The sequence below is a fragment of the Oncorhynchus keta genome, unplaced genomic scaffold, assembly GCF_023373465.1.
Source record: "Oncorhynchus keta strain PuntledgeMale-10-30-2019 unplaced genomic scaffold, Oket_V2 Un_scaffold_10655_pilon_pilon, whole genome shotgun sequence".
NCBI lineage: Eukaryota > Metazoa > Chordata > Actinopteri > Salmoniformes > Salmonidae > Oncorhynchus > Oncorhynchus keta.
In genome coordinates, this window is record NW_026290756.1 from 104,336 (window position 1) to 118,452 (window position 14,117).

At 44.7% G+C, this 14,117-nt stretch overlaps 1 protein-coding gene across 2 annotated transcripts; it reads left to right on the forward strand.

Annotated features, from left to right (window-relative positions):
- Nucleotides 1–6,918: 6,918 nt before the first annotated feature.
- LOC118375499 (BTB/POZ domain-containing protein 17-like) lies at nt 6,919–12,985 on the forward strand. 2 transcript variants are annotated; one of them, XM_035762082.2, is made up of 3 exons: nt 6,919–7,211; nt 10,221–10,551; nt 10,736–12,985. In XM_035762082.2, the coding sequence occupies exons 1-3, from the start codon at nt 7,118–7,120 to the stop codon at nt 11,802–11,804; spliced, it is 1,494 nt and encodes a 497-aa protein (XP_035617975.1). In that variant the 5' UTR covers nt 6,919–7,117; the 3' UTR covers nt 11,805–12,985. The 2 variants fall into 2 exon arrangements, with proteins under 2 accessions (XP_035617975.1, XP_035617976.1); XM_035762083.2 differs by having other exon boundaries at nt 6,927–7,211; nt 10,266–10,551.
- The last annotated feature ends 1,132 nt before the right edge of the window (nt 12,986–14,117 follow it).

Sequence of the window (14,117 nt, forward strand, 5' to 3'; positions counted from 1 at the left end):
ACAGGCTACCTAAGTATGGTTCTCAATCAGAGACAACAATTGACAGCTGCCTCTGATTGAGAACCATACCAGGCCAAACACATAGAAAACCAAAACTAGAACAACGCATAGAATGCCCACCCCAACTCACGCCCTGACCAACGTAAACAAGAAACATAACAAAGGAACTAAGGTCAGGACGTGACAAGATCACTGAATGCACCGCCTGTATTTTAGATCACTGAATGCACCGCCTGTATTTTAGATCACTGAATGCACCGCCTGTATTTTAGATCACTGAATGCACCGCCTGTATTTTAGATCACTGAATGCACCGCCTGTATTTTAGATCACTGAATGCACCGCCTGTATTTTAGATCACTGAATGCACCGCCTGTATTTTAGATCACTGAATGCACCACCTGTATTTTAGATCACAGAGGAACATGCAGGTCGTGCTTTCAGTTAAGTACAGTATTGAGTGTTTAAATTGGCATGAAGTTTTCGAGGTCTCCAAGGGAGCCAATCAACTGGTTGATACCCTGTGGTCCCAACACACAACGTGAGGTCACTCAGGACACATTTCTGGTGTTGGCACTGCCATTTACCACTCGTTAAACTAAGGTGTTTAACAGGGCTGCAATCGGGCCAGGCAAGGCCCCCCGTGGTCTCATTGATCCTACCATTCAGTCCTCCCCAGGGGTGCTTTTAGAGATTTGGCAGGGTGTCAATTGGATTCTGAACTTTGTGACCACTGTCCTGTCACTACATTCTTGTTAGAACTGGTCTTGGTGAAGAGATTACCTTGGTAAGGCTCTGGAAGTCACCCAGAGTTCTAATTCTAAGTTGCAACCAAGATAATGATTTGTTGCATTTCGGCTCACAGTGAACGTACACTGAACAGTTTTACAGTTTAGGATTGATCTACTCACCGCCAGAGGATGAGAAGACGAACAAAAGACAAAGAACAGAGTAGATATTGGTCATCCTTGGCGCATGTTCCTTAAAAGTGGAAATCAATGTGAACTTAGTTTGTAAGCACTGTGCTTTGGGTGCACGTGTGGGCGGTGGCACCTTAACTGGGTAGGACAGCTCATCGTAATGGCTGGAACGGAATAATGGAATAGTATGAAACCCTTTAAACACATGCTTTCCATTAGCTGTCCTCCCCTCGGTAGCCTCCTGTGCTTTGGGTGACAAGTCCAAAAGACGATTCAAGGAAAAGAACTTCTCAGACGCCACATTTTAAAGGCACAGAGAATAAATAGTCTCATTTTCTCCTGTCAAACACATCTGAATCTAAGGATGCTCAGGAACGTCCCAAATATAAAGGGGAGTGTTGGACATTGGTTAATAAACCCTGTCTAATCCAATAGTATGTATATCAAAGCAGATGTCTTTCACAACAGAGAAGAAAGACATTTAGCTGGTATTTGAATGTTTCGATACAAAAGCTACATTGGTCTAAAAGACACTGCTTCTGTCAGACTTTGACACCCTGGTCGAGAAAGTGCTTAAACATTTCCAGAAGAAAAGATGCCAGTTTGGCAGAAAATGTATTGGGTACCCTCAGGCGATTCAGAATTATTAAGGAGAGAGGAGAGACGACACGTTCAGATCAGGTAGTGAAATATTCCTTTTGAATCTCACTGTGCCTGAATTAAACCTGTTGCATGGGATCGGTCAGTGTCTGTAATTGTCCGTACGTAGAGTGATGGCTTTGCATCATGTATCACCATCTCAAACACAGCCTCTCTTTGTTTCTTCATTGTCATTCCATGGCAACTATAGTTGGTTACAGCCTGTCAGGTAAGAGGGTCAGGTACCATTTTAGTTTTTTTTAAATCACATTTATATCCCCACCTTTTTAGCATGTCTTTTAGTCAGGAATTGTTTTAAACATCCTCCGTGTTGTGTTATTTTATTAATCCTTCATACTACCTGTTCGCTTTAACTCTATTCATTTGATTGTTTTAATGTAAAGTGTGTTGCGATTTTGAATGCACTTTAAATAAAGTTTGATTTGATTTAATTGACAACACATTTACATAAGACCAGGGCAAGCTATCACTTCTTCTCAAGGAGATGCGGTGTCTCCTGTCCCCTGTCCTCCAGTAGCCATTCCAATTCCTTCCTTCCTGTCTCAGACCTCATTAGAGAGTACCTCTGCCCAGCTCTCCTCAGAGAACATGCTATTCATAGCACACAGGCTCGGTATGAATCTCCTAGGACATCTGTAGGCAACTACATAGATGCATTCTTACTAGCAACCCAATTCCGTCTGAAACAAAGTTTTATGCTATCCTTGGTGGACTACGTAGGATACCATAATGAACAAAACCCATATTCTTTCTACAGATGTATTTATCTGTCTTATGTGGTGGTTATTCAACAGAGATGATTTGACTCGACTGAAGGTCAACTCATTTAACACAGAACTAAAGTCTTGCGTAATTTGTTCAAATGCTTCGATAGACGTCTGTCAACGAGAGATTAGACTGAAGACTAATTCGTGCAGGTTAGGGTTTTTTGTCATGAATCTTGCTCTGGGGGCAGCTTTGCAGAGCAGTCACTAGCTGGCACAGTCACAAAGTTATCCCATCTGATTTTTAACATAACCTTAACCCTGACCACACTGCTGACCATAATGCCTGACCTTAAATTAAGACCTAAAAGCACATGTTTGTTTTCAATAATGTTTACAATATAGCCAATTCTGTCTTTGCAGCTGCTCCTTCTAGCCATAATCGCTCAGTTCTGCCTCAAGACTTAAGACTCATCCCAATAAACATCATCCGGCTTAATTAGTCTGAGAGGCTCCTTCATTTGCTTTCATCTCAGTCAGCGGTCCAACACACTTTGAGAACATCTCTTCATCTTTCCCTGAAGAAGAGATCATCAAAACCATTCGGGTATTGGCTCCTCATTACCCCAGAGACAGGAAATCGATCTCGAAACTGAGAAAGGGTCAATTGAACACCTTGTTCATTGGTCAATTACTTTAACATTCCTTTGGCCTTTTTAGATCATCACCACATTTTCATGTGCCAATGTCACGGGCGGCTTCTCTCTGCCGGGGGACCACAATGCACCAGGCAGTAACCTTCATGCTCGTCAATAAGGCTGAGTAAGAGTTTTTAGGATGTAGCTTGATACCACTCACCAGAGTGGATAGTATGCGCGGTATTGATTTCATGGTTCCCCGTAAGAGCAATTAGCATGTTCCCTGCCTGCAGCAGCAACCTGTGAACTCTTTGACCAGCTGTTTCTTTTGTCGCTGAGGATCACGCACATTCGTTTTACACTCTGCAACAGAACACAGTGGAACAGAACACAGAACACAGTGGAACAGAACACAGTGGAACAGAACACAGAACACAGTGGAACAGAACACAGAACACAGTGGAACAGAACACAGTGAAACAGAACACAGAACACAGTGGAACAGAACACAGAACACAGTGGAACAGAACACAGTGAAACAGAACACAGTGGAACAGAACACAGTGGAACAGAACACAGAACACAGTGGAACAGAACACAGTGGAACAGAACACAGAACACAGTGAAACAGAACACAGAACACAGTGGAACAGAACACAGAACACAGTGGAACAGAACACAGTGGAACAGAACACAGAACACAGTGGAACAGAACACAGAACACAGTGGAACAGAACACAGAACACAGTGGAACAGAACACAGAACACAGTGGAACAGAACACAGTGGAACAGAACACAGTGGAACAGAACACAGAACACAACACAGAACACAGTGGAACAGAACACAGTGGAACAGAACACAGAACACAGTGGAACAGAACACAGTGAAACAGAACACAGAACACAGTGGAACAGAACACAGAACACAGTGGAACAGAACACAGAACACAGTGGAACAGAACACAGTGGAACAGAACACAGAACACAGTGGAACAGAACACAGAACACAGTGGAACAGAACACAGTGAAACAGAACACAGAACACAGTGGAACAGAACACAGAACACAGTGGAACAGAACACAGAACACAGTGACACAGAACACAGTGGAACAGAACACAGTGGAACAGAACACAGTGGAACAGAACACAGAACACAGTGGAACAGAACACAGAACACAGTGACACAGAACACAGTGGAACAGAACACAGTGAAACAGAATACAGAACACAGTGGAACAGAACACAGAGGAACAGAACACAGTGGAACAGAACACAGTGGAACAGAACACAGAACACAGTGGAACAGAACACAGTGGAACAGAACACAGTGGAACAGAACACAGAACACAGTGGAACAGAACACAGTGGAACAGAACACAGAACACAGTGGAACAGAACACAGTGGAACAGAACACAGAACACAGTGGAACAGAACACAGTGGAACAGAACACAGAACACAGTGGAACAGAACACAGTGGAACAGAACACAGAACACAGTGGAACAGAACACAGTGACACAGAACACACAGTCACTCTGCATGCACTGACTCAGGTATCACTTGTTAGTGTGGTTTGTCTCTTCACCACATTTCAATCCTTTTCAACACAATAAGTAAACATTAAAGGGATAGTTCACCCAAATGACTAAATGACATATTGATATAGTTTCCTTACCCTGTAAGCAGTCTATGAACAAGGTATGATGACAGCATCCATTTACATTTTTTAGAATGTTTTATTATTTGGTGTTTTTATCAATGTTAATCAATAAGATATAGCAATCACATGATTACCACAGCATCAAAACATGAGCAAGAACAGGGGGGTGATACAGCAGTTCAAGATACAACAATTGAGAGATAATATTACATGAGGGGTACCTAACCAAGGTCTGTGATGGTGGAAGTGGCGACCAGCCCACTAGAATCTTTGCAGCGGTGACATGCTTTGGTTTTATTTACTTGGCCACTGTTTCCAAATGCTAACTTTGTTTTTCATTCGTGGCACAAATCCAATGCAAGTCAATAGTACTCAAATGTGTCACACTTCATGTCCAAACCATCTATTGAGCTACACAATCAATGTTAGATATTTTAGGATGATTAGGACTTGAAGCATTGTCCATACTGAATTCATATCAAGGCATTAGAAGACAAGCCACAAGAAGATAGGCGTGTACATCAGTGAGGGGAGGACGGCTCATAATAATGGTTGGAATGGAGCGAATGGAATGGCATCAATCACATGGAAACCATGGAAACCATGTGTTTAATGTATTTGATACCATTCCACTGATTCCGCTCCTGCCATTACCACGAGCTCGTCCTCCCCAATTAAGGTGCTACCAACCTCCTGTGGTGTACATCCATGTGAATGTGTTTTATTTTCAAAGAGTACAAACAGATGAGTGAAGTAGACGAAGTCCCAGATGTCCCTGGCAGGATATGTTCACTAACCCAATCAGAGAGCAGTGCACTGAAATTTTCACATTCAAATTTGGAGAGTGACCATCGCTCTAATGCAAGGCTCTCCAACCCTGTTCCTGGAGCGATATCATCCTGTAGGGTATAACTCCAACCCTGTTCCTGGAGAAATACCGTCCTGTAGGGTTTAACTCCAACCCTGTTCCTGGAGAGATACCGTCCTGTAGGGTTTAACTCCAAGCCTGTTCCTGGAGAGATACCGTCCTGTAGGGTTTAACTCCAACCCTGTTCCTGGAGCGATATCATCCTGTAGGGTTTAACTCCAACCCTGTTCCTGGAGAGATACCGTCCTGTAGGGTTTAACTCCAACCCTGTTCCTGGAGAGATACCGTCCTGTAGGGTTTAACTCCAACCCTGTTCCTGGAGCGATATCATCCTGTAGGGTTTAACTCCAGCCCTGTTCCTGGAGAGATATCATCCTATAGGATTTAACTCCAGCCCTGTTCCTGGAGAGATACCGTCCTGTAGGGTTTAACTCCAAGCCTGTTCCTGGAGAGATACCGTCCTGTAGGGTTTAACTCCAACCCTGTTCCTGGAGAGATATCATCCTATAGGATTTAACTCCAGCCCTGTTCCTGGAGAGATACCGTCCTGTAGGGTTTAACTCCAACCCTGTTCCTGAAGAGCTGCCCTGCTGTAGATTTTAACTCCAACCCTGTTCCTGAAGAGATACCGTCCTGTATGGTTTAACTCCAACCCTGTTCCTGGAGAGATACCGTCCTATAAGTTTTGACTACATGATGCTAGCTCTCCAGGAACAGGGTTGGAAGAGCTGCCCTGCTTAAAACCAACCCTGTTCCTGAAGGGTACTCTCCAGGAACACCCTGTTCCTGGAGAGATACCGTCCTATAAGTTTTGACTACATGATGCTAGCTCTCAGGAACAGGGTTGGAGTTAAAACCTACAGCAGGGTAGCTCTCCAGGAACAGGCTTGGAGTTAAAACCTACAGGACGGTATCTCTCCAGGAACAGGGCTGGAGTTAAATCCTATAGGATGATATCTCTCCAGGAACAGGGCTGGAGTTAAATCCTATAGGATGATATCTCTCCAGGAACAGGGCTGGAGTTAAATCCTATAGGATGATATCTCTCCAGGAACAGGGTTGGAGTTAAAACCTACAGGACAGTAGCTCTCCAGGAAGATATCACCTCACTAATTAACTCTGTGGTTAATTACTTAATCGTGCCATTGTTACACATTTCATATATTGGTCTCATTACTTCTAATTAACATAAATAAAACCCTCACATACAATACCCTAATTATATTATAACAGTGTACTTTATCATAAAATAGTTGATTCATATTGACTCCATAATATAGTGTTTAATAACCCTTTCTCATCCACCTACACTCAGAAAATGAAGAGAGAGTCCCTATTGGGCCACAGATCGATGCCATGTTAACATGGAAAAGGGAGAAATTCAAAATCAAAGCCGTCGTCATGGCAACGACCCCTGCCAGATTCCACCAATCAATGGAGTCCGCAAGGCGATGTGAGAGGCGCCAGGCGGGGAAAAAAGGCCAGGCGTCCTACATAAAGAGTCCGGGACGGGGAGTCAGGGCGCCACAACGGGGAAACCCACCTCTTGCACAACACTCACACAGAGACATTAAGCACTAAGGGGAAGACGGAAAGAGTGAAACGAAGAAAAAGAAGGAACAGAGAAGAGAGAGAGAGAGAGAGAGAGGATATATATGACTAGATATGGCACACACCTATGAAGGAGGAATCCCTGCCCGGGTCTATCTGGGAACCCTGCTCGTGGCTCTTTGCTTCCACCCCATCTCCGTTGGAGGAGGTAAGGTGACTGTGTGACAGACTGCTCTGCATAGTGATCAACTGTTTAGCTTGTCTATTTTAGTCACTATTTCCTCTCTCACTACAGTACATCAACAACATCAGTTTTATTTCCTATTCTATTTACATTTCTTATCCTACAGAAGTGTAGGAAAGAGATACAACTCTGTTTTAGAGGAATATCATGTCCAAACCATCTATTGAGCTACACAATCAATGTTAGATATTTTAGGATGATTTGGACTTGAAGCACATTGTCCCCAACACTCAGTGGGTTGAGGAAACGCTGGTGGGACACGTTGCATGTGGGTTGCTCTCTTTAAGCCCAGAGGCACTAGGTTGAGTATTGGAATAGCAGCACTGTCCCCCCAGTTCACTTTCCCACATCCTATCTCTGTTTGTCTGTGATGTTTTGCAGGGAGAGCCTGAGATGTTTGTTTTTGTGTGGCCTTTGTGAGTCACAATCGACGAGGATGCTATTTTAGAGACTGAAGAAAATGCTCTTTCCTATATTGAAGGACTTGACCGGGGAAGCATCAATTGAATGACACTTTATTTCAGGCTGTAACACCTTCATCTTGCCTGGCAGCTTTTTCCTTGTGCTCGTCTTGTGTACTCATACACATGCATTTCTATGTTTAATTTAGGGGATTCAACCCACCAGCTTCTAAAAATCACTGTGCTTGACTAGAGGAGAAAATCCGTCATCTTTTATTAATAACATCCTCCTCAGCTGTATCAATTTCCCTGAAGTTCTCACTTCAATCTATTGCAATGAATTCACCACGGCATTTTAAAGGAAACAAATGGAATGCTTGATTGCAGCACATTTAAACTAGGAAGTAATTAGCCGGAACAAATCAATCACAATTCACGTCACAATTAAATGGCATGTTTACCTATCACAATTAATATGCTTGCAAAAGACAAATTGAACTTCAGAAGTCCAATTTTGTTTGAGCTGGGTGAATGACACAAATTACACAAATGCAATATGCAAATGTCAAAGTTATTTGTCAATGGCCCACAAGCATCAGCTGCCGTCATGGAGTTGTAGGATATAGGCTAGTTGTGTCTAATGAACTGAACAAAGGTTGCTTTGAAGTGGAGGTGCATGATTAGCCGACAGTGGTGACACGAAGACTGGGGGGTGAGGCAGCTAAGGGAGTGGGGGGGGGGCAGGAGTCTTTCTCCCCCTGTGTCTCATTAAACCTACAGTAACAGGAGGAAGCAGCTGGTGTCAATGGAGGCAGAGGAAGGAGGGCGTTAAAGAGAGTGAGCGTGCAGCTTGTTGTGCTGAGACCTTCTTTCATGTGACTCTACAGTGTGCATGTGCCACTTGTGCTCATCCTCAAGAAGACCCTGTAGTGAAGAAGGAGACATCTTGTGTCCAACCTCACAGGGACCCTGTAGTGAAGAAAGAGACATCTTGTGTTCAACCTCACAGGGACCCTGTAGTGAAGAAAGAGACATCTTGTGTTCAACCTCACAGGGACCCTGTAGTGAAGAAAGAGACATCTTGTGTTCAACCTCACAGGGACCCTGTAGTGAAGAAAGAGACATCTTGTGTTCAACCTCACAGGGACCCTGTAGTGAAGAAAGAGACATCTTGTGTTCAACCTCACAGGGACCCTGCAGTGAAGAAAGAGACATCTTGTGTTCAACCTCACAGGGACCCTGTAGTGAAGAAAGAGACATCTTGTGTTCAACCTCACAGGGACCCTGCAGTGAAGAAAGAGACATCTTGTGTCCAACCTCACAGGAACCCTGTAGTGAAGAAAGAGACATCTTGTGTTCAACCTCACAGGGACCCTGTAGTGAAGAAAGAGACATCTTGTGTTCAACCTCACGGGGACCCTGTAGTGTTAGTAATACATCTAATTAATACTACTTTTACCAGCAGTGTAGGTGTGTGCAGTAGTTCACCATTTAAGTTTTATGGTCAGGAGATATAAACTGTTTAGGAGTCTGTTGGTCTGAGCCTTGATGCACCGGTACCACCTGGCGGATGGGAACATGGAGAACAGTCCATTTGGCAATTTTTCAGGCCTTTCTCAGACACCGCCTGGTATTTACGTCCTGAATGGCTGGGTGCTCACCCCCAGTGATGCACTGGGCCGTCCGTACCACCCTCTGTAGGGCCTTCCGGTTGAGCGGGTTGAAGTTTCCATACCAGACGGTGATACAACCAACAATGCTCTCGATGATGCAGCTGTAAAAGTTCCTAAGGATCTGAGGCACCATGACAAATCGTATCAGCTTCCTGAGGGAGAAGAGGCACGACTGTGCTGGTGTTGGAGGATCATGTTAAGTCCTCAGTGATTTAGACACTGAGCAATTTAATTCAGTCTATTCATGTAATAATCTGCAAATATGGATTTAAAAAGTTTAAAAAGTAGTTTAGTCAGGGGAGAAAAAAATGTTTTCGACATGTCTGGTGCTTATACAGCATAGCCTAGGCATAATTGTACTTAAAGACAAGTAGCCTATTGGTTTCATAGCCTACACTATTACCATCCATTATTATCTGTCTATTAACAATGTGTTTTACACTCCAAGATGCTGACCCTAAACCCAAACCACGGGTAGGATTTCCCCATTAGTGACTAGGTCAGTCACTTTTTAACTGCAGACGAACTCAGCAACTCTTCAAGTTTATGGCTGTTTATCTCATCACTGCACTGTTAATTAAGCTTTTGAAGGAGAGAGTGTAGAGTGTTAAGGCTGGTAGACAGCTTGTCATAATTAATGATTTGTTGTAATTCAACTGGTGTTGATTGGCAGAAGGCTCAACTGTCAACTCAACATTCAGTGTCGAAGTGAGTGATGACTGGAGAAGAAGGGCTCTATCTCACTTTGTCTTTCCGCAATTCCTCACATCCTTCACAACAGTAATGGAGGAGAAGGTCCAAGGGGAGGATACCATATAGAATATAGACAATGGTGAATAGAATGAGGTTGTGAGGAATCGAGGACAGATGAATTGAGAAAGAGGTGTTTTCACTTGCAGTTGACCCGGTGTTGAATGGGATCCCTACATCTTCTCTTCCTGCAGCCGCGCTGAAGCAGGAGGTGGCGCTGGAGAATGGCGCCACAACGCTGAATCACTCCATGGCAATGGTGCAGCGCATGGAAGGTCTTCTGGCCCAAGGCAACGGCAGTGATGTGGCCCTCCGCGTGCAGACGGTCAACACGGATGAGGTGAAGGTGATCCAGGCGCACACGCTGGTGCTCTCGCTGCAGAGCGAGGTGTTTGAGGAGCTGCTGCTCAGCCACAACACCAGCACCTTGGTCCTGAGAGAGCCTGCCGACTGTGCTGCTGTCTTTGACAAGTTCATCAGGTGAGGGGACTGGGGGGGGGGGTAGAATGAGTGTACACCTCAAGAGGATGGGGGAGGAACAGAAATGGGCTATTGGTGTTTCATGTTTTTTATTTTTTTTATTTTAAAAAGTGACCTCCTTTCAAGTTCAGTAATGACTGCCAATGTTTCTGCAGACCGATCTAGCCTTGTTTTATCTCTGCAGGTACCTCTACTGCGGTGACATCTCCGTGCGCCTGGACCAGGCAATCCCCCTGCACAAGCTGGCTAGCAAGTACCGTGTGTGGAGCCTCCAGCAGGGCCTGAGCCAGTACATGACAGGGCACCTGTCCAGCGACTCCCCGACCGGCCACGTGGTTGGCTGGTACCAGTACGCCATGCAGATCGGCGACGCCAACCTGAGGGACAGCTGCCTCCAGTACCTCTCCTGGAACCTGTCGTCGGTGTTGCAGAGCGGCGAGTGGGGCTCCATCAGCGACGACCTGCTGCTGTCCCTGATGCAGCGCTCCGACCTCATCCTGCAGAGCGAGCTGGAGCTCTACGAGGCCCTGGAAGCCTGGATCGGCCAGAACCAGCCGGCCGGCCTAACGGTGGAGAATGCCCTGAGGCAGGTGCGCTACGGCATGATCCCCCCGCAGCACCTGTTCCGTCTGCAGAAGCAGTCCCCAATCATGCTGAAATACTACGAGTCCATCCGTGACCTGCTCTTCCTGGCCTTCCAGTTCCACTCGGCCTCGCCTGTCCAGCTGGCCAAATACTTTGACGTCAACTGCAGCATATTCACGCCACGCAACTACCTGTCACCGTCCTGGGGCTCTCCGTGGGTCATCAATAACCCCACGCGCGACGACCGCAGCTTCAGCTTCCAGACCCAGCTGGGCCCCAGCGGCAGTGACGCCAGCAAGCGGGTGACCTGGAACGCCCTGTTCTCCCCGCGCTGGCTCCCGCTCAGCGTGCGCTCCGCCTATACAAACGAGATGCAGGCCACACGCACTGACGGCGGTCGTCCTCGCATCATCGTCACCCCAGCCACTTCCAGCCCTGACTTCGCAGGTGTGAGCTTCCAGAAGACGGTGATCGTGACGGCGAGGCAGGGGGGTAAAATGGTGGTTCGTCACGTCTACAACTTCCACCAGAGCACTGAGGAGGCCGGCGATTTCCTGGTGGAAGCCGACCTTCACCGCCGGGCGTCTGAATACCTCATCGACAGCTCCCTCTACCTGCACGTCGTGGTAAAGCCCCTTTACCACAGCCTCATCGTTGCCAGGAAATAGGCCAAGAGGTTGATGTTGCCTTAGTAACCAACGTTTCCCATTAGATGGTCAAGTTGCAGAGTAAAAATTGGCTATATCATAAAAAAATGATGAAAACAAAACATTTGCTTTTTGGTCTTAATTTAAGGTACACGGCATAAGGTTTGCAGTGTGGTTGAGGTTATATTTCAAGAACAGAAATTGTAGAAATAGTCTGGGTGTATGACTTTGGAACTTGCCCAGACAGTGATGACCGTAACCAACCGCCCTCCCTGCTGAGTCCCCCCCTAGCCTGCAGACAAAGTCACACATGCACACACTCATATCACAACTCCTGTTTATTGGCCTGGTACCGGGCACCTCTGTTCTACATAAGGTACTTTTTACAGTAGTGGTTAAGTTTGTCTCCAAACTGTTTTAGCTCTGAAAAGAGGTGTATGGAGCCAGCTGTAACTGTACTGCATCTATTAAAGAAGTCAATGAAAGAGTTTCAGATAATAACAGTTCCTCCACATGGTCCCTCCCCACAAATCTTACATCCATGGTAGGGGCAAACACGACTGCACTGTATTTGTTCGAGATATGATCATGTCAATAGTTGGATATTTCCTTGATTGCCCCTGATTGGAGGAAAGGCACATTCTTTATGACATATTTAACTGTATGATGTTATCTGCATAACTATAGGATACTACTGGTAAATCAAAGTGTCAGTTATTGGTATTGTTTCCATTAGCTGAACTCTCACTTTGTTGGTGCTAACCAAACCTCACAGGATCAAGTGAAGCTTCTTTCGTCGCTTTGCACACTGCCAACGCCATAAGTACAGGCCCTTTTAAAAGCATGCATTCATACCATTAGTCACAATCACACACATACGTTTACAGGCCTAAATGTTATAGCCATGCCGATACTCAGTGACTGGATAATTCCTATAACAGAGTTTCTCTAGAAGCCATTTTGCTGTTGCCCTACTCTTTTGCAATTGAGGAGCATTTCTATTGAATCTTTAAGCCAACCTGCAGTATTAGTGCTATTAGAAGGACTGTGTTGTTGTGAGTAGTGCTTATATAATGACTTATGCACAGACCTACGGACGACATTATACTTCCGGGTCTTTAGAATGTTACTGGTTCATGTAGCTACCATATCTCTCTATGTCCTCTTCCTATATCCTGAATAAAATGTTATTTTACCCAGTCGGTAATTGGTCTGTTTACTTGATTCACCCTAATATGCAGAACACAATGTGATACAGAGGACAATTGTGACTTAAGCCTAATTTATATCGTACATAGGCAACAAAGTAATGCAAACACAAAATGGCAACCCTGCAAACTGGCATCACATTTATAATCGTGGGGCTGCAGACGTGTGTGTGTTTTTGCTACTCAACAAAACAGCATTTACATTTTTCATAGCGATTTGTAGCTCTTGTATTTTATAGTACTGTAGGTATGGTATTTTATTATTTTACCTTTATTTAACCAGGCAAGTCAGTTAAGAACATATTCTTATTTTCAATGACGGCCTGGGAACAGTGGGTTAACTGCCTGTTCAGGGGCAGAATGACAGATTTGTACCTTGTCAGCTCGGGGGTTTGAACTCGCAACCTTCCGGTTACTAGTCCAACGCTCTAACCACTAGGCTACGCTGCAAACAAGGTAGGCCTATCAAAATGAATTTCACATGCCTTGTATTTATTTCACCTTTATTTAACCAGGTAGGCAAGTTGAGAACAAGTTCTCATTTACAATTGCGACCTGGCCAAGATAAAGCAAAGCAGTTCGACACATACAACAACACAGAGTTACACATGGAGTAAAACAAAGATACAGTCAATAATACAGTATAAACAAGTCTATATACGATGTGAGCAAATGAGGTGAGATAAGGGAGGTAAAGGCAAAAAAAAGGCCATGGTGGCGAAGTAAATACAATATAGCAAGTAAAACACTGGAATGGTAGATTTGCAGTGGAAGAATGTGCAAAGTAGAAATAAAAATAATGGGGTGCAAAGGAGCAAAATAAATAAAATAAATACAGTAGGGAAAGAGGTAGTTGTTTGGGCTAAATTATAGGTGGCCTATGTACAGGTGCAGTAATCTGTGAGCTGCTCTGACAGCTGGTGCTTCAAGCTAGTGAGGGAGATAAGTGTTTCCAGTTTCAGAGATGTGTGTATGGGGATATCTCCCTGAAATCAAAATGCTTTGAAGCCATTGAAAACCACAAATTGTACAATGGCATTCTTAGAATGTATATATTTTTAAATCATGATTGTTGTGACCATGGACGGGTCTTGGACATGTCCACGCTTGTTGGCAATGACAGCAG